The 22,352-nt window shown below is 36.4% G+C and overlaps 1 protein-coding gene across 4 annotated transcripts in view; it reads right to left on the reverse strand.

The window, feature by feature from the left end:
- TAX1BP1 (Tax1 binding protein 1) overlaps nt 1–22,352 on the reverse strand; it is an 88,976-nt gene that overhangs the window by 4,516 nt on the left and 62,108 nt on the right. For all 4 annotated transcript variants that reach the window (XM_032643923.1, XM_032643924.1, XM_032643922.1 and 1 more), the window contains 4 exons: nt 21,994–22,119; nt 19,301–19,372; nt 9,000–9,183; nt 8,493–8,641 (listed from right to left, as the gene is read on the reverse strand). In XM_032643923.1, coding sequence (XP_032499814.1) covers nt 8,493–8,641; nt 9,000–9,183; nt 19,301–19,372; nt 21,994–22,119 — 531 coding nt within the window. The remainder of the gene's footprint in view (nt 1–8,492; nt 8,642–8,999; nt 9,184–19,300; nt 19,373–21,993; nt 22,120–22,352) is intronic.

A 22,352-nucleotide genomic window follows, 5' to 3' on the forward strand; every position in this document is an offset into this window, starting at 1 on the left:
AAGAGTAGAATTCTAGATGTAATAATGAGACGTAAGTCCTCATGAAATAAGAAATCACCTACTGGGAGAATAGTTTAAAACCAGGAAGTATGTAATAAAATCTGAGTAACCAATTCATATAATAAAGTCTCTGGTGATCTTGTCATGCAAAATGACCAAATTTTCACTCCCAAATACAGTTATTCCATTTTACTCATCAAGCTCGACTAATTAGTTTCCAAACCATACTAGTTTACATATAACAAATTAGCCCAGGAAGTGAGGCTATTAAGGCAGGCTCACTGCCAGCAACAAAAAATGGCTACTGGTGAAAAAAGAGAGGAAAGCAGACAAGAACCCAAAACATCAAATAGGATTTCAACACTGGATCATACAGCTTTACTATACACCTTAAAAGAATGTGAGGACATCATTCAATATTAAGTTTTTAATTAATAAACTTCAGTCATCAAGGTTATTAGTATTCTATTTTAGCAAGATTTCCACCCAAAACTACTAAAATAATCAAGTTTTAGCACTGAAAGTTGTCAAGTCAAAAGAATTCTGAATAGCAAGTTTTAAAGTATAAGTACCTAGTATTTTAGCTAAACTGCTGAAATAATCTTGTAAGCAAATATTATTGGGAATACCACACTAAAATGTATTTACGAACAATTCCAAATAATTAAATTTTTCTTAAGAAAATATTTTCAATAGCATTTTAATCTCCACAAAGGTCTAAACCACTGTACATTGTTCATGTACCTTTAGACCCATGAGCACAATACTCTTTCTATTTGCAAACTGGTTTTTAAGCAAAGGAAACATGCTACAGTAAACTGAAGCTGTTTGAAACCCAAAACTTCTCATGAGATGCTCAACTCAAAATCTAGTCTCTAAAAAACATTCTTGTTTTTCTTATCAAAGTATATAACCAGTTTGAACATCTGAAATAGTATTAAAATTGGTTAATCTCTCAGGCAACAAAATACATTTAATCAATCATAAAAATACAATTACCATACGATACAATTCCATTTCTGGGTATATATCCAAAAGAACTGAAAGCAGGAACTCAAACAGATACACTGGTACACCTATGGTCATAGCAGCATTATTCACAATAGCCAAAAGGTGGAAACAACTCAAATGTCTTATCAATGGATGCATGGATAAACAAAATGTGGTATACACATACAATGAAATATTATTTAGCCTTAAAAAGGAAAAAAATTCTGACATCTTACAACATGAATGAATCTTGAGGACATATTAAGTGAAATAAGCCCATCACAAAAAGATAAATACTGTATGATTCTATTGTACTTATATGAGGTATCCAGAATAGTCAAATTCAGAGAGACAAAGTAGAATGGCAGGTGCCAGGGGCCAGAGGGAGGGAGAAATGGAGTTGTTGTTTAACGGGTATAGAGTTTCTGTTTTGCGAGATGAAAAGAGTTCTGAAGACTTGTTGCACAACAATGTGAATATACCGTTGACCACTGAACAATGAGGATTTGAACTATATAGATCTGCTTTTATGCGGGATTTTTTTCAATAGTATATACAATACTACATGAACTGAGGTTGGCTGGATCCTTGAATGCAGATCTGTGGATATGGGAGAAGCCACAGATGTAGAGGGCCAACTGTAAGTTATACTCAGATTTTCAGCTGCATGGAGGGTTGGCACCCCTAACCCTCACGTTAAGGGTCATCTGTACTTACTGCTATAGAAGCATGTACTAAAAAATAGTAAGATGGTAAACTTTATGTTATGTGTATTCAACCACAATAAAAAATGCAATTGTGATCAAACTAGCAATACACACTCGGGAGCTAATGATTGAGTTACACCATCTGAATCATTAGGATTCGGACAATCAGAATTTCTGAAACTGTTATGATTCCACCTTTGCCAGGAATTATTAATTGAAATATTTAGATATCATTAAGGAGCTAGTAATGAATATCAATGAAGAAAGATCCACCACTTAATAGAACTTTTACTAAGTTAATAATTACTACTTTAGTTCAAGAGCATCCTACAAGAAACATTTGCTAAGGCCAAAATCAACACATTAAGAACAGAGTACCAATGACTCTGGGTAACTTTTATATAAAACTAAAGAATTAATGTTTATCCTTATAACTCTGTATTATTAAGTAATATTCATCAACATTCTCTTTTTATGAGATGTTACTGTTTAAGCTCAGCCAAACATCCATTTCTAGTAATATGTCAATGAAGGAATATCATTGAATTATAACTCCATAAAATTTAAAGGTATTTTAAAAATAGGAAAGCAAATAATTTTGTAAGATCTCTATTTTCAAATGTCACTTTTCTCAGATACATGCAGCCCTATGTTCACGCAACACTATTTACAAGAGTCGAGACATGGAAACAACCTAAATGTCCACCGACAGATGAATGGATAAAGAAGATGTGGTATATATGTATACAAAGGAATATTACTCAGCCATAAAAAAGAAACGAAATTGAGCTATTTGTAATGAGGTGGATAGACCTAGAGTCTGTCATACAGAGTGAAGTAAGTCAGAAAGAGAGAGACAAATACCATATGCTAACACATATATATGGAATTTAAGAAAAAAAAATGTCATGAAGAACCTAGGGGTAAGACAGGAATAAAGACACTGACCTACTAGAGAATGGACTTGAGGATATGGGGAGGGGGAAGGGTAAGGTGTGACAAAGCGAGAGAGAGGCATGGACATATATACACTACGAAACGGAAGCAGCCGCATATCACAGGGAGATCAGCTCGGTGCTTTGTGACCGCCTGGAGGGGTGGGATAGGGAGGGTGGGAGGGAGGGAGACGCAGGAGGGAAGAAATATGGAAACATATGTATATATATATAACTGATTCATTTTGTTGTAAAGCAGAAACTAACACACCATTGTAAAGCAATTATACTCCAATAAAGATGTTAAAAAATTTTTTTAAAAAGAGTGAAATAATGCCATTTGCAGCTACATGGACCTAGAGATTATCACACTAAGCGAAGTAAGTCAGAAAGAGAAAGCCAAATACCATATGATCTCACTTATAATGTGGAATCTAAAATAATGACACAAAGGAACTTATCTACGAAACAGAAACAGACTCACAGAGAGAAGACTTGTGGTTGCCAAGGGGAGCCGGTGGAGGGGGGTGGTTGGATTGGGAGTTTGGGATTAGCAGATGCAAACTATTACATATAGAATGGATAAACAACAAAGACCTATTGTACAGCACAGGGAACTATATTCGATGTCCTGTAATAAACCATAATGGAAAAGAATACCAAAAAAAGTTACTTTTCTCCATATTCAAAACTTAAAACAAACCAAAGACCTAAATTAGAAGCTAGAGCTACCTTAGATAAAGCAATGGTTTCTGAGATAACGACAACAAAAGTACAAGCAAAAAATGGATAGGTAAATTTGACTTCATCAAAATTTAAAACTTTTGTGCTGCAAAGGATACCACCAAAAGAATATAAAGACAATCCACAGATGGGAAAATATTTGCAAATCATTTATCTGGCAAGGGACAAATAATCCTATATAAAAATGCCCAAAGGACTTGAATAGACATTTTCCCAAAGAACATATACAAATGGTCAACCAGCACATTAAAGATGCTCAATATCATTAGCCATCAGGGAAATGCAAATCAAAATCATGATGATATGCCACTTCTCATCTACTAGGATGGGCTATCATCAAAACAACAGACAACAAGTGTGGGAAAAGATGTAGATAAACTGGAACTCTTACACTTACACACTGCCAATGGAAAAGGAATCAGGCAATTCTTCAAAAGGTTAAACATAGAGTTACCCTATGACCCAGCAATTCAACTCCTAGGTATATAACCAAACTGAAAAAGGTATTCAAAACAAAAACTTGTACATAAGTTCACAGCAGCACTATTCACAAGAGCCAACTGTTCATCAACAGAGAAATGGATAAACAAAATGTGGTCTATCCATACAGCACACTATTCAGCATTTAATAAAAAGGAATGCAGTACATTCTTCAAGCTAAATATGCATGTATGCTAAAACATGGATGGATCTTGAAAACATCATGCTAAGTGAAAGAAGCCAGTCACAAAAGACCTCATGTTATAAGATCTGACTTATATAAATGTCCAGAATAAGCAACTCTACAGAGACAAGGTAACTGCTAAAGGGTACAGGGCTTCTTTTTGTGGTGAGGAAAATGTCCTAAAATTGAATGTGGTGATGGCTGCACAATTCTCTGAATATACTAAAAACCACTGAATTGTATACTTTAAATGGTAATTGTATGGTATGTGAATTATATCTCAATAAAGCTGTTACCAAAAATTACCTTTCTAAGATAATCTGAACATTAGTAGGCAGAAAATAAAAATAATTAAAAGCATTTCTTTAGCTAAAATCATTAGTCACAAATATTTAAATAGACTCTACTGTATATGAAAGGCATTGTACTATATAGTATAGAGAAGGTAAAATTCAGCATTAAGAGATGCCAACCAGGGACTTCCCTGGTGGTCCAGTGGGTAAGACTCCACACTCCCAATGCAGGGGGCCTGGGTTCGATCTCTGGTCAGGGAGCTAGTTCCCACATGCATGCTGCAACTAAGAGTCCACATGTCGCAACGAAGATCCCGCATGCCGCGACTAAGACCGGGCGCGCCTAAATAAATAAATATTAAAAAAAAAAAAAAAAAGATGCCAACCAGAGATACACAATCAGCTAGAACGAAGTATGTATTAAAAAAAACAAAAATCAGAACATATAGAATTCATGTAATCTTTTTTTTAATTTATTTTATTTTTGGCTGCGTTGGGTCTTTGTTGCTGCACACAGGCTAGTTGTGGTGAGTGGGGGCTACTCCTCAATGCAGTGCACGGGCTTCTCATTGCGGTGGCTTCTCCTGTTGCGGAGCATGGGCTCTAGGCGCGCAGGCTTCAGTAGTTGTGGCTTGCGGGCTCTAGAGTGCAGGCTCAGTAGTTGTGGTACACAGGCTTAGTTGCTCCGTGGCATGTGGGATCTTCCCGGACTGGGGCTTGAACCCATGTCCCCTGCATTGGCAGGCATATTCTAAACCACTGCACCACCAGGGAAGCCCCTCATGTAATCCTTTTGATGATGTCTAATTTATCTATTTTTTCCTTTGCTGCTTGTGCTTTTGATGTCATATCTAAGAAACCATTGCCTAACATCACAAAGATCTATCTCTATGTTTTCTTTTGAATTTTATACTTTAGCTCTTATATTTAGGTTCAATTTGAGTTAATTTTTGTATATGGTATGAGGTAGAAGTCCGATTTCATTTTTTTGCATATGGATATCCAAATGTCCCAGCACCATTTGTTGAAATGATTATTCTTTCCCCTTTGAAATGTCTTGGGGGACTTCCCTGGTGGCGCAGTGGTTAAGAATCTACCTGCCAATGCAGGGGACACGGGTTCGATCCCTGGTCCGGGAAGATCCCACATGCCGTGGAGCAACTATGCCCTTGCGCCACAACTACTGAGCCTGCGCTCTAGAGCCTGCACACCACAACTACTGAAGCCCGTGTGCCTAGAGTCCATGCTCTACACCTAGAGAAGCCACCGCAATGAGAAGCCCGCGCACTGCAACGAAGAGTAGCCCCCGCTCACCGCAACTAGAGAAAGCCCACACGCAGCAATGAAGACCCAACACAGCCAAAAATAAATTAATTAATTTAAAAAAAATGTCTCGGCAGTCTTGATAAAAATGAATTGGCTGTAATTATATACTGCTTTTGTAAACAGAAAACATACTGGTTATATTCAAAGTAAAATTTTAAAAATAAGACAACATATGAAAAATGGCAAAATTTAAGAAAGGCAAAAAATTCCATGTATCATGACAATGGGAAACAGGCCTTGATTCTTTCAAGCAGTGATTCCCAACAATTGTGGAGTCATAGCCCCTTTGAAAACCACAGAGCCTTCTGAGAATAAAAACTAAAAAACTCATGAGAAAAAAATGTAAATACAAAAATCGTCAGTCTTCAATTGGGGGGTTCATAGTGAAGGATTCATGTGGAAAGCTGCAAACTACACATTAACAGAATGTGTGAACCTCAGTCTTTCAGAGATAGAGGAGAAAGGAAAGAAGTAAAGCTAGTCAGGTGAAAGGGAAACACTATACAAAGGCATAAAAACAACTGGAAAGTGGGATATGTGTTAAAGGAAGAGAAAGTAATCCAACCTTGCCTGACGGGCCTTAGGAAGCTTAGACCAGTGCAACTCAAATTTTATTAAGCGCATGATCACCGAAAGACTTTGTTAAATGCAGTCTGATTCTCTGTAGGTCTGGAGTGGAGCCAGAGGTTCCTTATTTCTAACAAGCTCCCAGGAGATACCAATAGTGTTGGTCCAAAAATGATATTTTTGTGTAGCAAGAGTTTAGACCATGGTTCCAAAAACTGTGCAGGAGGCTACTGAGATGCTAAAGGTGCCATTAACTGAGAAAGTTTGGGAACCTGTGGTTTAGTCATTTGGTAGGCTGATAGGTGGTAAAACCACAACTTCCATAGCCAAACTGATGAGGCTGTACGCTTACCAGCTGTATGACTTCAAGCAAGCCAGGTAGTCTGTCTCTGTTTCCTCCATTATAAAATATAGTAATAGTTTCTACCTCATAGGACAGCTATGAAGAGTTAATATATTTAAAGTGTTAAGCATTAGCTGTCCAATAAAACTACAGAAATGTCTATTGCCATCACTATCATCATAATTACAACTATGAGGTGAAGGGGAGTGAGACAGAAAGTTTTTGGTACAGAAGCGAGGAGATATGGTAGGTGTGACTGAAGGGGGCTGGAAGTGCAGCCGCTTCAACCCCAACTGAAAGGCTCTGGGTCCCAGGCTGTTAAATACTTCTAGGGCAAAGAGCCAGAGAAAAGGAACAGGTCAACTCAGAGCTGCTTTTTATATTCCAACTAAAACTACTTAACTAAAACACTTCATTTGCAAGTGATTTTTGTTGTTGTAATGACAAGAATTTTTTTAAAAAAATAAGGTCTGAATGTACATAAAAATTAGTTTCTGTCTAATGTGAAAAATCCTCTGATAGCAAAATACAATTACCCAAGGTGTGCCTATTAAGACCCCTTCCATCTCATGACCAAATCTAAGCATGTCAGCAAATGAGCACAAGACTCTAACACTGCTTCTCATGGGTTTGCAGGAGGGCAAAGCACACAGATCAGAAAGAACACTCTACGAATTAAACTGAAGCAGATGACTACAGAAGAGAAGAGCTTGTCACATGTAACATCTGTGCCAAGAATGATCAGATTAAATATGCAAAATGTGAAGTAAAAGTGTGATAAAGCAGTAAGATGATACTCTAGACTTCATATAGGCCACCAAAGTTCTGACAGTTTTCCTAATTATTCCCAGTAATGGATATAGGAGGCCAAAAGGCAGAAGAGAGAAATACATTTTTCTCCATTATGGGTGTTGAGCACTAGGGCTAAAATCATGCCTGTCTGAACACTGATCAGTTTCTGCAAAGGTTAATAGCAATTAAATGCAGCAAACTAGATTAAATGAGAAACAGGTCATGATACCGCTGTACTTGCAAAGAGCATGATAAAGCATTTCTTTTAAACGCACCTTAATGACCAGAAAATCCAAAAAGAGCTGCTATGAGGAAAAGGATCTATTAAATGGTGAAGAAATCTCTTAAATGAAATAAAAAGAATGCTATGCCATGTAAACTGATTCAATTATCAACAGTACTGTACTGCTGAGAGATTAAATACTAATGATGTCTACAAGAGTATTTCTCTGAAAAAGAAAACTATGATACACACACTTCTTCCTTTTTCTTGCTAAAGATAACGAAGAGTCCACTTTACAACTTAAAGTGGGATATAAATGCAAAACTGAAAAGACGCACACCAAAGCATAACACTGTCATTAACACTTTGCTTCTTGCAACCTGGTACATCTACAAGCAAAAGAATATAGTAAATTACTCTGCGATAATTAAGATTAAACTATCTGTGACCACACTTAATACTGTATTGTATATTTGAAAGTTGCTAAGAGAGTAGATCTTAAAAGTCCTCATCACAAGAAAAAATATTATAGCTGTATGATGATCGATGTTAACTAGACTTGTTACGATGATCATTTTGCAATATACACAAATACCGAATCGTTATGTTGCACACCTGAAACATGTTATATGTCAATTATAGCTCAATTTTTTTTAAATTTTTTAAATTAAACTATCTTATAACTACAATATTCTAAGGTCATTCTCTCAATAAATCCTAAAGTATAAGTCTGAAGCATATTAATGGTTGATTTTTCAAATTTAAATACAAGCAGATTTTTCAAAAAATCAAGTAAGCAATCATGTGTACACACGAGCATACACATTCTCTCTTTCTACACACACATAACTCTCTACACAGGACAAAAAATAAAAGGGACAGGCTCAGAAAATAGAAATTCAATTTACTTTACTATCCTCAGGGTCTTCTAAACCATCAGGTCGACTTAGGTTTCGGGCAGGCTGGCTGCAGACAACATTATCTTCCAGTCCCCAAGAGGGTACTCTCACAGGTGGCCTTTGGATTTCATCTGGGTAAAAAGCACCATCTGCTCCATCTGAAATAAAAATTTTGGAAGGGTAGGGTAAAAACCTGGTACTAAAATTAGAATCTCCATGTATAGCTATGATGAACAGAATATAAAGAACCACTTTAGTGTATCCAAAAAATGTCTTTTTTTTAACCCAAATGATCTTTAAAAATAAGAACTATGTGCAATAAGCAAATAGACTCCTCATTCATGGTGTATTGCTTCTAGATGAAGCCAGTTAGTGTTAAACATTAAAACTGCTTATTATAAAGCAAGATTTCTATTAGAGCTGATCATACCAACAGTTCTCTAATCCCAGGAAGATACAAACAAACAAAAAAAACCTCCACATTCAGCTAACCCCAACCAAAAATATTTTAATAACCTCTTGTTTCCTGTGTTGCATAAGGATTACCAAACTGCAGAACTGGTTGTGTATCTGGCACTGCAGGAACATGACCATTTTGCTCTGAGCTTGTGTTGAAACACTGTGAGATCTGCTGAGGACTCTGGGAATTCTGACCCTCCAATTTCCTTTCTGCTTGATTTTCTATACTCCTTTTAAGTTCCTAAAATTAACAAAAACAAAGGTGAATAAGCAACCAAATATTTTTTTTTAACAGGAAGAGCATTAAGTATTTAGCCAAAATATAACAATAAAATGATTTCCCTATTATATTTAAAGTACACAGTTGGAAAGGCTGGTTCTCAACTTCTCATAAATGTCCCTTCCACATCTAACAAAATCAGAAAGCAGGATAAAGCCCAATATATTTTCAAATTTATTTGTGCCAATAAAGTACCTTTTTTATTGCTAATTGAGAGGAAATTGCGAATCTCTTACAACTTAGCTATTAGTAAAACTCACAAGACAAAAAACAACTCAGACTGCTTCCCTGGTAAACTCTATCGAACATTTAAAAAAATACTCATCTTGTATAAACTCTTTCAAAAACTAGAGGAAAAAACAGTCTCAGCTTACTTTACAAGGCCAGTATGATCCTGATACCCAAACCAGTGACATCACAGGAAAATGGCAGACCTCAACTGCAGACCCTCATGAATACTGATGTAAAAATCCTTAACTTAATTAAGAAATCAAATTCAATATTAGAAAATAATACGTTGGGACTTCCGTGGTGGCGCAGTGGTTAAGAATCTGCCTGCCAATACAGGGGACATGAGTTCGATCCCTGGTCTGGGAAGATCCCACATGACGCGAAGCAACTAAGCCTGTGCGCCACAGCTACTGAGCCTGCGCTCTAGAGCCCGTGTGTCACAACTAAAGACCATGCCTAGAGCCCGTGCTCCGCAACAAGAGAAGCCACCACAATGAGAAGCCCTCGCACCGCAAGAAAGAGCAGCCCCTGCTCGCTGCAACTAGAGAAAGCCCACACGCAGCAACAAAGACCCAACACAGCCAAAATTAATTAAAAAAAATCATGACCAAGTGGGTTTTATCACAAGAATGCAAATTTAGTTTAACATCCAAAAATCAATGTAATTCATCACACGTTCATAGACTAAAGGAAAAAAGCATACAATCATTTCAATAACTGCAAGAAGAAACATTTTATAAAATTCAACAGGCATCCATGATTTAAAAAAAAAAAGACATCTATAAAAACCTACAGTGAATCTTAATGGGGAAAAATTAAATGATTCTACCTAAGATCAAATATTAAGGCAAAAATGTCTGTTCTAACCACTTCTATTCAACATTATACTGGAGTTTTGTGGGGTTTTTTAAGTTTTTTTTTTGCAGTACGTGGGCCTGCCACCGCTGTGGCCTCTCCCGCTGCGGAGCACAGGCTCCGGACGCGCAGGCTCAGCGGCCATGGCTCACGGGCCCAGCCGCTCCGCGGCATGTGGGATCCTCCCGGACCAGGGCACGAACCCGTGTCCCCTGCATCGGCAGGCGGACCCTCAACCACTGCGCCACCAGGGAAGCCCTTAATATTTATTTATTTGGCTGCACCGGGTCTTAGTTGCAGCACTTGGGATCTTCGTTGCGGCGTGCAGGATCTTTTAGTTGCTGCATGCAGGATCTTTTAGTTGCTGCATGCGGGATTTAGTTTCCTGACCAGGGATCAAAGCCAGGCCCTGTGCACGGGGGAGCGCAGAGTCTGGAACATCAGGGAAGTCCCTATACTGGAGGTTCTAAGCAGTGTTAAGATTAAGGCAAGATTAAGATTAAGGCAGACAGACTGGAAAGGAAGAAGTAAAACCATCTTTACTCACAGATGATATCATCACAGAAGTGGAAAATCCTAAGGAATACACTAGAACTAGGAGATTGAGTTAATTAGCAAGGCTGCAGTATATAAGGTCAATATATAAAACCAACTGTACTACCATATATCAGCAAATGCAATTTTTAAAAATTCTATTTATAGTAACATTCATAGATAAAAATTAAATACTGGGGAATAAATTTAGCAAAAGATGTGCAAGGCCTATAAACTAAAAGCCACAAACATTACTGAGAGAAATTAAAGAGAGCCTCAGCAAATGGAGAAATATACCACATTCATGGACTGGAAAACTTATTATTATGCTATTAATTCCCCCCAAATTGATCTACAGATTCAATGCGATCCCAATCGAAATTCCAGCAGGCTTTTGTATAAACTGACAAACTGATTATAAAATGTACATGGAAACACAAAGGTCCTTGAACAGCCCATTTTTAAAAAGCAGAACAAACTTCAAGACTTACACAATCTGATTTCCAGACTTATTATAAAGCTATAGTAATCAACTGAGTACAGTCTTAGCCTAAGGATAAACAGATCGGGGGTAGGCAAACTTTCCATAAAGGGCCGGATGGTAGATATTTTCAGCTTTGTAGGACACATAGTCTCTGTCACAACTACTCAAATCTCTCTCTGCTATTGCAGTCATAGACAACACCTAAAAATGAATGGGCATGGCAATGCGCTTTAATAAAACCTTATTTACAAAAACAGGCCACAAGCCAAATTTGGATGTAGGCCTTAGTATGCTGACCCCTAATATAAATCAATAAAACAGAAAAGAGATCCCAAAAATATACCCATATTCTTGTCAATTAATTTTCAACAAAGATGCAGAAGTAATACAATGGAGGAAAAACATGTTCTTTTAAATATATGATGCAAAAAAACTGGATATCTGCATACAAATAAAAAAATTTTGACTACATATCATTCCTTACACAAAAATTAATTTTAAGTAGATCATAAATCTAAACCTAAGAGTTGAAACTATAAAACATACTGGATTAAAAAATAGGAGAAAATCTCTGTAACCCTGAGTTAGGCAAAAATTTCAGATAGGTCACATATAGCATGAACCATTAAGAAAAATATTACTAAACTGTACTACTTCAGAATTAGAAGCTTTTGCTCTTCAAAAGATAGTATTTTTAAAAATGAAAAGGCAAACCACAAATTGGGAGAAAATATTTCCAAAATATATAACATAGAAATTGTATGTGGAATATATTTTTTAAAACTCTTAAATCCAAAAAAAATAACCCAATAAAGAATCAGGTGAAAGATCTGAACAGACACTTCACAAAAGAATATATATGAATGGCCTGTAGGCACACGAAAAGATGCTGAGCATCACCAGTCAGTCATCGGGGACTACCTGGAAAAAAATGAAAACACTAATCTTAAAAGATACATACACCCTAATGTTCAAAGCAGCACTATTTAAAATAGCAAAGGTATTCATGGAAGCAACCCAAGTGCCCATTAACAGACAACTGGATTAAGAAGATGTGTGTGTGTGTGTGCGCGCGCACGCACGCACCCACGTGTGCACTTGATTCAATAAGTCAAATACTATATGTATGGTATCACTAATATGTGGAATCTAAAAAATAATATAGACTCACAATACAGACTCACAAATATAGAAAACAAACGTGGTTACCAAAGGAGAGAGGGGAGGTAGGAGGGACAAATTAGGGGTATGAGATTACAGATAAAAACGACTATATACAAAAACAAAAAAAAACGACTATATACAAAATAGATAAGCAACAAGGATTTACTGTGTAGCATAGGGAATTATACCCATTATCTTGTAATAACCTATAATGGAATATAATCTGCAAAAATACTGAATCAGTATGCTGTACACCTGAAACTAACACATTATAAATCAACTATACTTCAATTAAAAAATTTTTTAAGTTTAACATTAAAAAATAATAATTAAAAAAACACTAGTCATCGGAGAAATTAAAACTAAAACCACAATGAAGTAACCTTACACACTCACTAGAACGACTAGAATTAAAAACTGACAATACCAAGGGCTAGTGACTGGAATGCTCACATACTGCTGGTGGGAATGCAAAGTGTACAGCCTCTTTGGAAAACAATCTGGGTGTTTCTTAAAAACATATACTTATATACCATATAAGCCAGCAATTCCCTTCCTAGGTATCTACTCAAGAAAAATGAAAACACATGTCCACAAAAAAAACTTGTAAGAGAATGTTCAGAGCAGCATTACTCATAACAGCAAAACATGAGAAATAATTTGAATGCCCATCAGCTGGTAAAAGGATTAACATCTATCAATTAGTGAATAAATTCTGTATGACCACATTTATGTGAAATGCTAGAAAAAGTAAAACTATAGAGAGAAAGCAGAACAGTGGTTGTCTGGGACTGGGGGTAGCTGGAGGAATGGACTACATATGAGCATGAGGGAACTATGTGCAGAAATAAAACATTCTATAGTTTGAATGTAATGGTAGAGAACTATATGTATTTGCCAAAATTCATCAAATTGCACTTAAAATGAGAGAATTTTATCATATTTAAATTGCACCAGGGACTTCCCTGGCAGTCCAGTGCTTAAGACTTCGCCTTCCAATGCCGGTGGGGTGCAGGTTCAATCCCTGGTCGGGAAGCTAAGATCCCACATGCCCCACAGCCAGAAAAACAAAACATAAAACAGAGCAATATTGTAACAAATTCGAAAAAGACTTTAAAAATGGTCCACATCCAAAAAAAAAAAAAAAAACTTGAAAAATTAAAATTAAAGAATTCAACCAAAAATATTAACAAAAGATACAAGGATGAAAATTTTCATCTGTAAAGTAAAATTCAGCTGGTTTTGCTGAGTGTCATCCCTTGGGAGTAGAGATGACACTCTATGTTAACAAATTTTTACCTATAAAATGACCTTAAAATAGAGTAAGTGGCCTTCAAATGGAATAAGTCATTATCTTTGAGAGCAAAACTGGTAAACATGAAAAATGCAAGTCAATTTAGGTTTGAAAAGAGAAATGGGAATTAAAAGTTCTTCCTAATTACGTGAAAAGAGTACAGAAGGCATACGAAATATAACATATTGCAGGATTGGGAAGTGAATGATTTACTTAGAACACAGGATGCATGTTAAGAGTAGAAGAAATGCAGCTAAAAACACAGGTTGAAGGGCAAATGTGCCACATGTGTCATACAGTTTACTACAATGGGCCTAACAGTTCTTGAACAATAATAACACACTGAAATGGTCCTTAGCAACGTTAATCTAGCAAAACTATACTGGGCACAGTTGAAAGTAGAAACAAATAATCGGGGGGGGGGGGGGCAGCATGACATGGTTGATTGGAGTCAGACCAGAATTTGCTCATCAGCTCCAGCACAAATAACCCTGAGGAACTTACCTTTCCCAGGCCTCAGAGTACTGAGAAATGAGGGGAGTGTTTAGAACACAGCAGGCCCTCATTGGATGTTCCCTCATCTCCTGTCAAGACTCAAAAACCCCTGACATACCACTATAATAATTCAGGATGTTTAAGTGGAAATGTGAAGAGAGAAAAAGGGAGAGAGTAAATTTTTTAAATATTTCAAAGATGATTCAAGAAAAGTGAAAAAAGGGCATGAAAGCAGCAAAAGAGTTAAGAGATGATAAAATACTTCTACAAAAGTATAAGCAGGGCTTCCCTGGTGGCGCAGTGGTTGAGAGTCCGCCTGCCGATGCAGGGGACGCAGGTTCGTGTCCCGGTCTGGGACGATCCCACATGCCGCGGAGTGGCCAGGCCCGTAGGCCATGGCCGCTGAGCCTGCGCGTCCGGAGCCTGTGCTCCGCAACGGGAGAGGCCACAACACTGAGAGGCCAGCGTACCGCAAAAAAAAAAAAAGTGTAAGCAAATCAATTTAAAGGAGCATGGTTAAGTTCTTCTGTAAGCAAACAATAAACTACTTAAATGGAGTCAAGGGTTTCATCAAAACACTTATGCGGGCTTCCCTGGTGGCGCAGTGGTTGAGAGTCCGCCTGCCGATGCAGGGGACACGGGTTCGTGCCCCGGTCCGGGAAGATCCCACATGCCGCAGAGCGGCTGGGCCTGTGAGCCATGGCTGCTGAGCCTGCGCGTCTGGAGCCTGTGCTCCGCAACGGGAGAGGCCACACCAGTCAGAGGCCCACGTACCACAAAAAAAAAAAAAAAAAAAAAACACTTATGCATGTGCTGATAGAGCCAAGGAACTTCATAGAGAATTCCAACCTAATAAAGTTTCCTCTAGGTTCATACTCCACTCCACTACCATCAAAGATGAAATAAATCCTCTGCAAATAGTATAAGGGTAAGAAAAGGAGGAATAAGCAGCTTTGATTCCTCATGGGGTAAACTGGAGGCAGGGTGAACAGAACACAGGAACACGGACAAAATAGTTATGATTAGGTTGTTTGGCAAATTAGAAGACTGAACTCTTGCCTTAGAGAAGATTCTTAAATTTGTATTCACAATGCATGCCTCCCCACTCCAAAAGGATCCATGTTTAGAATTCAGGAAATCCATAAACTTAGATGAAAAAAAAAAGTTTATATCTTTTCACTAACTTCTAACTGAAATTTAGCATTTTCTTCAATTATGGATGTAGGCAAAAAAACATAGCAACAGTTGCAGTACCTTTAATTTTGTCACCCACAAAACATCACAGATATACTCAAGACACCTTCCATTAATCATTTATAAGTATATACAAATATTACTCTTCTATTCTTAAAAAGGAAGCAGATCATCTGGAAATATGAAATGATGATTCAGAAAAATCGCTAGTCAGGTACCTGATGTTAAACAACATTTTGAAATAGTTTTACTTAAAAAATTTTTTTTATTTTAATTTTTTCTCTGGTAATCGTTAATAAAGTACTTCCCACCATCATTTTTATCATTATTTGCCATTGTGCTTTTGCTTTATTATTTTCTTTACTCGTCCCTTTTCATATTTCTAGCAAAGGGCTTATACAGAATATCTGAAATAGTATGAAAATGATAATTCTAAATAGTGGTTTTGGAATGACATGAAAAAATAAGATACTTTAAGGTATATTAAGTTTCTAAATAAATTTAAATTGGTAGGGTTTTTAATCCTAAATTACTTCATACTATTAAAAGTTATTTTTTAAATATATATTTTTATAATATTAGGGAGCTAGTTACTTAAAAAAACTATAGTGAGTTTTTATCCACACATATGTTCAATATTTTTTGAGTATCTAACATGCAGCACGCACTGCTCTCCAGGCACTAGAGATTTAGAAATAACCAAAACACATAAAAATTCCTGCCCACGTGAAGTCTGTATCTAGAGCAGGACAGATGGACAAGAAACAAAATAAGTAAAATACACATTCTGTTAGATGGTGATATATCCATTTTGTCATTTGCTCACTCAACTAATGCTTAATGATCACTTGGTTCATTCCAGGCACTGTCTGGATCTAGGTTTCAGTGCTGAACAAAAAGAACTTAATCCTAACTCTGCAGAGGACTGTGGTAGGAGTGAGGGTACTGAGAAACACTGGGGGAGAAGACAAACATGAAGCAAGTTGCTGAAATAGCAAACAGAAATTCTTATAAATAGAGCCGTTAGAAGTAATATAAAACTACAGTGTCAGTAGCAGGGAAATCAAGAGTAACTCAAGAAGACAGGAAGTAGAAAGCAAATTGGCCTCCTTCTATTGTATTCCTGACAGGGCAGGGATTAATTGACAATAAAACTGCTGATCCCACTACATTTCTTTTACCAAATATTTTTATAAGCAAATGCTATAAATTATGTTTGCCCCATTAACTTGTTTAGTTATTCAACAAATATTTAACTTCAAATATCAGGCACTGTACTAGAGCCTGCAAATACAGTGGTGAATAAAATAAACATGATCCCTCTTCTTCATGGACCCTACAATTAAGCAAAGGGAGTTGTTAAGAGAAATAAGCACAGAAATATTAACTACAAATTATGGTGCTATAAAATAAAAGTATAGCTCCCAGGTTTAATAAAGGTACCTAATTTAGACTGAGAGGTCAAAGAAGTCCTCTCTGAAAAAGAGAGATTTAATCTGAGACTTAAAGAATAAGTCAAGAGTAGTAGGAATAGTTAAATATTCAGAGGAAAATAATAGGAATTATGGGATATACTTGAAAAAATACCACTGGCGGAAGAGAGAAGGGAATTACGGTTGAACAGATAAAATAAGATGGCACTGGGACTTCCCTGGCGGTCCAGTGATTAAGACTTTGCCTTCCAATGCACGGGGTGTGGGTTCGATCCCTGGTCAGGGAGCTAAAATCCCACATGCCTCACGGCCAAAAAAACAAAACAGAAGCAAGGGGGCTTCCCTGATGGCGCAGCAGTTGAGAATCTGCCTGCCAATGCAGGGGACACAGGCTCGAGCCCTGGTCTGGGAAGATCCCACATACCGTGGTGCAACTAGGCCCGTGAGCCACAACTACTGAGCCTGCGCGTCTGGAGCCTGTGCTCCGCAACAAGAGAGGCCGCGACAGTGAGAAGCCCGCGCACCGCGTTGAAGAGTGGCCCCCGCTCGCCACAACCAGAGAAAGCCCTCACACAGAAACTAAGACTGAACACAGCCCAAAATAAATAAATAACTTGGAATATAGTAGGTGCTCAATAATTATTTTTTTAAAAAAAAAACACAGAAGCAATACTGTAACAAATTCAATAAAAAAAAGACTTAAAGAAAATTAAAATAAGATGCCACAAAGTAACATCTGTTGATTGCTGGGTGAGAAGTACAACTGAGTTCGTTATATTATTCTCTTCTTACATATGTTTAAATTCTTCTGGGACTACCCTGGCGGTCTAGTGGTTAAGACTCCGTGCTTCCACTGCAGGGGGCACAGGTCTGATCCCTGGTCGGGGAACTAAGATCCCACATGCCACATGGCGTGGCCAAAAAAATTCTTCTTTATAAAAAAAAAGTTTACAAAAAATTGTAGGCAAGAATATTCCTAGCAAAGTACATGAACAAGGGCCCTGAAACAAGAAAGCAATTCATGAGTTGTAAGGCCCGAGTGACTACAACAGTTCTCAAAGTGTGGTCTCCAGACCAGTAGCGTCAGGAACTTGTCAAATGTGCAAATCTCAAGCCCCACCCCAGACCTACAAATCAGAAACTCTGGGAATGGAAGCCAGAAATCTGTGTTTTAACAAATACATTGTAAAGCAACCATACTCCAATAAAAACTAATTTTAAAAAAAATGTGGTACCCTAACAAACTATATTAAATGAAATTATATGAACATAATGTGAAAAAGGTATTCAAGATAATCTAGTCCGTGGCATTCTATATATATGGTTGACCTTTTCCCACAAAGGCACAAGCTCTGCTAACTTTTGTTTAGCTTATAATAAGTTATGACTGTGAGAGGCCCACGTACTGCAAAAAAAAAAGTAACAGGCTCACTTCCCTTCTTTTCAAGAAAATATCTGCCAAATACCCCAGGCTGAATAACCAAATGTTGTCTATTAGCCATTCTTTAAAATAGAAATGATGTGCCATGTAAAAAGAGGCTAGTTCAGCTTAGAACTCAATCACACAGTGCTTTACCTTTAAAGGTACTTTAATGCCACTTTACTTCATTAGGCAAAAGTGCTTTGGGAGTACTTCCTATTTCATCACACAGAATATTTAAAACACCCCCCAGGGTCAAGCTTCAATAAAATTAATATTTTACTGTTTCATCATCTTAAGTGAAACTGTTTTTTTTTTTTTAAACTGTGAACGCATGGTTAGGATGAATACAGTAACTACTAGTGCAGTTTGGTGCCACTGCCTTGATTCAATATTAATACACCACCAGTTCTCCCACCACTGCTTTTATACCAACAGTGCAAAGGTAACAGAATAGGGAAAAAAGCAAATACTGTAATATTACGAAAACCGTTTTATCTTTGTAGACCTCTGAAAGGGGATGGGGATCCCCAAAGGATCACAGACCACACTGTGAGAAATGTTGCACTACAGCATATTTTATATTATAAATGTATGCTCTGAATGTTAGGTTATGCTACAAATCACTAAACAACTTCTAAAATGTTTCCTATTACAAAAGAAAACCAGATAAATACATTAGTTATAATTTTAAATTTGAACACTGTAAAATTGTTTGTTAAATACAAACTATGTAACAAAAATCAAACTAAGTTTCAACACTTGAGCATTTTTCTCCTAACAAAGTAATTTTAAATATTATTTAACTAAAAACATTTTCCACCTAAGTCTTAACACCTGTTTGTCTTTTCTTTAGTCATTTAACTTTAAAAAAAAAAACACCCTTACATAACTGTAAAATGTGTGTCCCTTCATAAAGTTGTATTATCATTCAGTGTCATATGAAACTTTTTTTTAAGTACACTGTTCAATACCTTCTCCCTGGAGAGGTTTTCCAAATACGAAGTTAGACCATTTATCTTTTTGTCCTTCTCTGCCAACTGAAGCTGAAGAGAGAAAGAAATTATCATTATTTTTCATCATCTACTCTCTCCTTACCCTTCAAGAGTTAGTTTATACCATTATATCAAAACAATTCCTATTACCATATCCATGTATTTTCCTTGTTCTTATTCTTTGATATCTCTGAATTACCTGTCATTATTGACTAACTTCCCTTACTCTTAAAGCTTCTCCCCCGGTTTATGTGAAACTGCACCAACACTGTCATCCTCTCATGCTCTTTTTTTAAAGTCTGCTTCCTCACCATTACAAATATAGGTATTCTCCAAAGTTTCTTCTTTGGCTTCTTCTCTCTACATTCTCTGTAAACTCCCTTTCTTCTATGCCTTCAACAATCATGCTCATATGAATAAACCACAAATATTAACTCATGTGCCACACTCTCTCTTTCCCAAGATCCGAATCTGCCTTTTTAATTGATGGGTAAACGTTTTCACTGTTGTCCTTCTGCACTGTAAGGGTAAAATGTCCCAAACCTACTTTTATACTTTTGTTAACTGATATTATTAATCTCAGAGCCCACTGTGATTGAAGCTAGGAAACTATATTAAACACTCCTTCTCCTCTTCCTCTACTCTTCAACATTTTCAGTCCCCAAGTGTTTCATTTATTCAACAACTACCCATTATTTGCCTATTACAGCATAAGCATTATGGATACAAATAAAACTATTCTTCAATGGTTTTTCCCTAAGGCTTTCCTTGATAGATTCAATGGTAGGTGATTGGGGAAGGTATCCAAGGAGATGGCCTTTATCAATTCATTCTAAGAATATTTGTACCTAATTTTCTTACCTTCAAAAACCCTTCCCACCTGTAAATCCTCTCAGTGCTACCAAATTATTTTCATAAAGACCCACTCTGGTTGGGTCCCTTTTCTCCTAGAAAATTCTTAACAGCAAATAGCACCCACATTCCAGTTTAAGTCCCCCCAAATCTGGCTTCAACCTATCTTTCACATCTATCTACTCCATCACAGATACTGAAGTCCTATTACTCAAGACTGTCACAGCTCCCAGATTATGCTCTCTACTTCTGACCTCCAAACCTGTAATGCTTTTCCATCTGTTTAGAAAGATGTTTCTTTCTTTTCCCAGCTCTGTTTATCCTCCCCTCCCGTTTGGTCTTTCACAGGTCTAGTTTCTCCATAATACCTAACTCCTAAATATTCCATTGGAAACAGCCCTAAAGTACTTAGACTTATAGCTTATGTAGAACTTCATCACATTTTGCCTTGTCTCGTGGTATTTGTGTCTAAGCAGCACAAAATAAGGGGAAAGGCACTAAACAAAAAGCCAAGCACCGTCACCAGTTGTACAACCTTAAATATGTTGTTTAATCTCGATGTTAATTTTTATCATTAATGAAATAAAAGTATTATTTAGCTTCCCATGGGTTTGAAAGATGATTACCTAGGTTGTGAATGTGAAAAGGTTTTGAATATCATGATTACACTTCTAGCACTCCTTACTAGATTATAAACTCCTTAAGCATAGCATTGTGCCTTACTTATATGATCACCCACATTATAGCTAACAGTGCTTTATATTTAATAGGCTTCAATAAATATTTACTAAATTATTTTTCCCAATCAATCTGCAAAAATAAAGTTTCATATAAATTCAGTATTCATACTTTTTAATAATAACAGAAGTTCCCAGGCAATAAAAACAATATTCACAGTGATCCCAGGAACAACAAAAACCTCATGAAATAAGTTTCAAAATTTCATTCTGACAGCAGATGAAGATAAAAAAGGATCAAGCAGTTAAATTACCTTAGCCTGTACCAACCCAAACAAAGTAATTCTTGGTGTCTTTAAGAATGTTATATTTTAAAATTAGATTATAGGTACAATTAGCTATGACAGAGCAAATTTAAATCATTTAGAATTTCCAGGCCTTTAGTCACACACACAAAAAAATGCCAATTATACACACATGCACATACCTTAAAATACTTAAGATTACATTTTATTACTTAGAGGGAAAATGTCTTTCCACTTATTAATTAGCTAGACAGCCTACTAATTTTTTTCTCCAACATTTTTACAAATATCATTTAGCATTCAGGCTTGTTTGTTGCCTAATGTTAAACTGGCAAAAATAATCTTCATTAATTAAGACTGTATTGCTTACTCTGCAGTATCTCATTTAGGATCACAAGTAACACATTTTGGTGATAAATTTTAAAACCTTCACATAAATTTTTAAAATTACTGATCCTATCTTATTACACTCCCAAAAAAACCCACCAAGGCCCTAGAATAATTTTACAAACACATTCATAATTAAGTGAACAAGGAATATGAAATGATGACTTTCATCTTAAAAACTAAGCATGATTTAAAGATATAATTTCAATAGCCATCTGAATCTGCAAAATGAAAGCCACAATGGCAATGCATATGGGTATCTATTTTCTCAGTTCATAGTTAATGAACTGTATCCAACATAACTAAATACATAGTACATTTTTATCTATACACGAAAATACTATCCCAATTACCCATGTTGAAACTTTACATTAGATTGAGCAAATTATAGATAGCACATTTTCAAAAGTATCAGGTACTATGCCTCAAGTTATACGAATAGTAAACTTACTTTGTAATTCTCCTCTACTTCAGCTAGTTCTAGTTTCACACTTTCAGCAATTTTTACTTGTTCTTTCCATTTCAGCTCCATTTTTGCAAGTTCATCAGCATATTTATTGCATTTTGTTTTCTCATCCTAAATGAAATTAGTATAATTACCAAAAGATTTTAAATCCATACACAGCTAATATCTATACAAACATACTTGTGCTGAATGCTTATTATAACACTGTTGTAAAGGTATAAAAATTGAAATAACCAAAATGTCTGTCAGTGGAAGATTGGACAAATCATTTTATATCCATACAGTGGAACAGAATATATTTATTGAAAAAGAACAAAGTGATCTAAAAATTAACAAGGAAAAAT

This window comes from Phocoena sinus, chromosome 9 (assembly GCF_008692025.1).
Source record: "Phocoena sinus isolate mPhoSin1 chromosome 9, mPhoSin1.pri, whole genome shotgun sequence".
NCBI lineage: Eukaryota > Metazoa > Chordata > Mammalia > Artiodactyla > Phocoenidae > Phocoena > Phocoena sinus.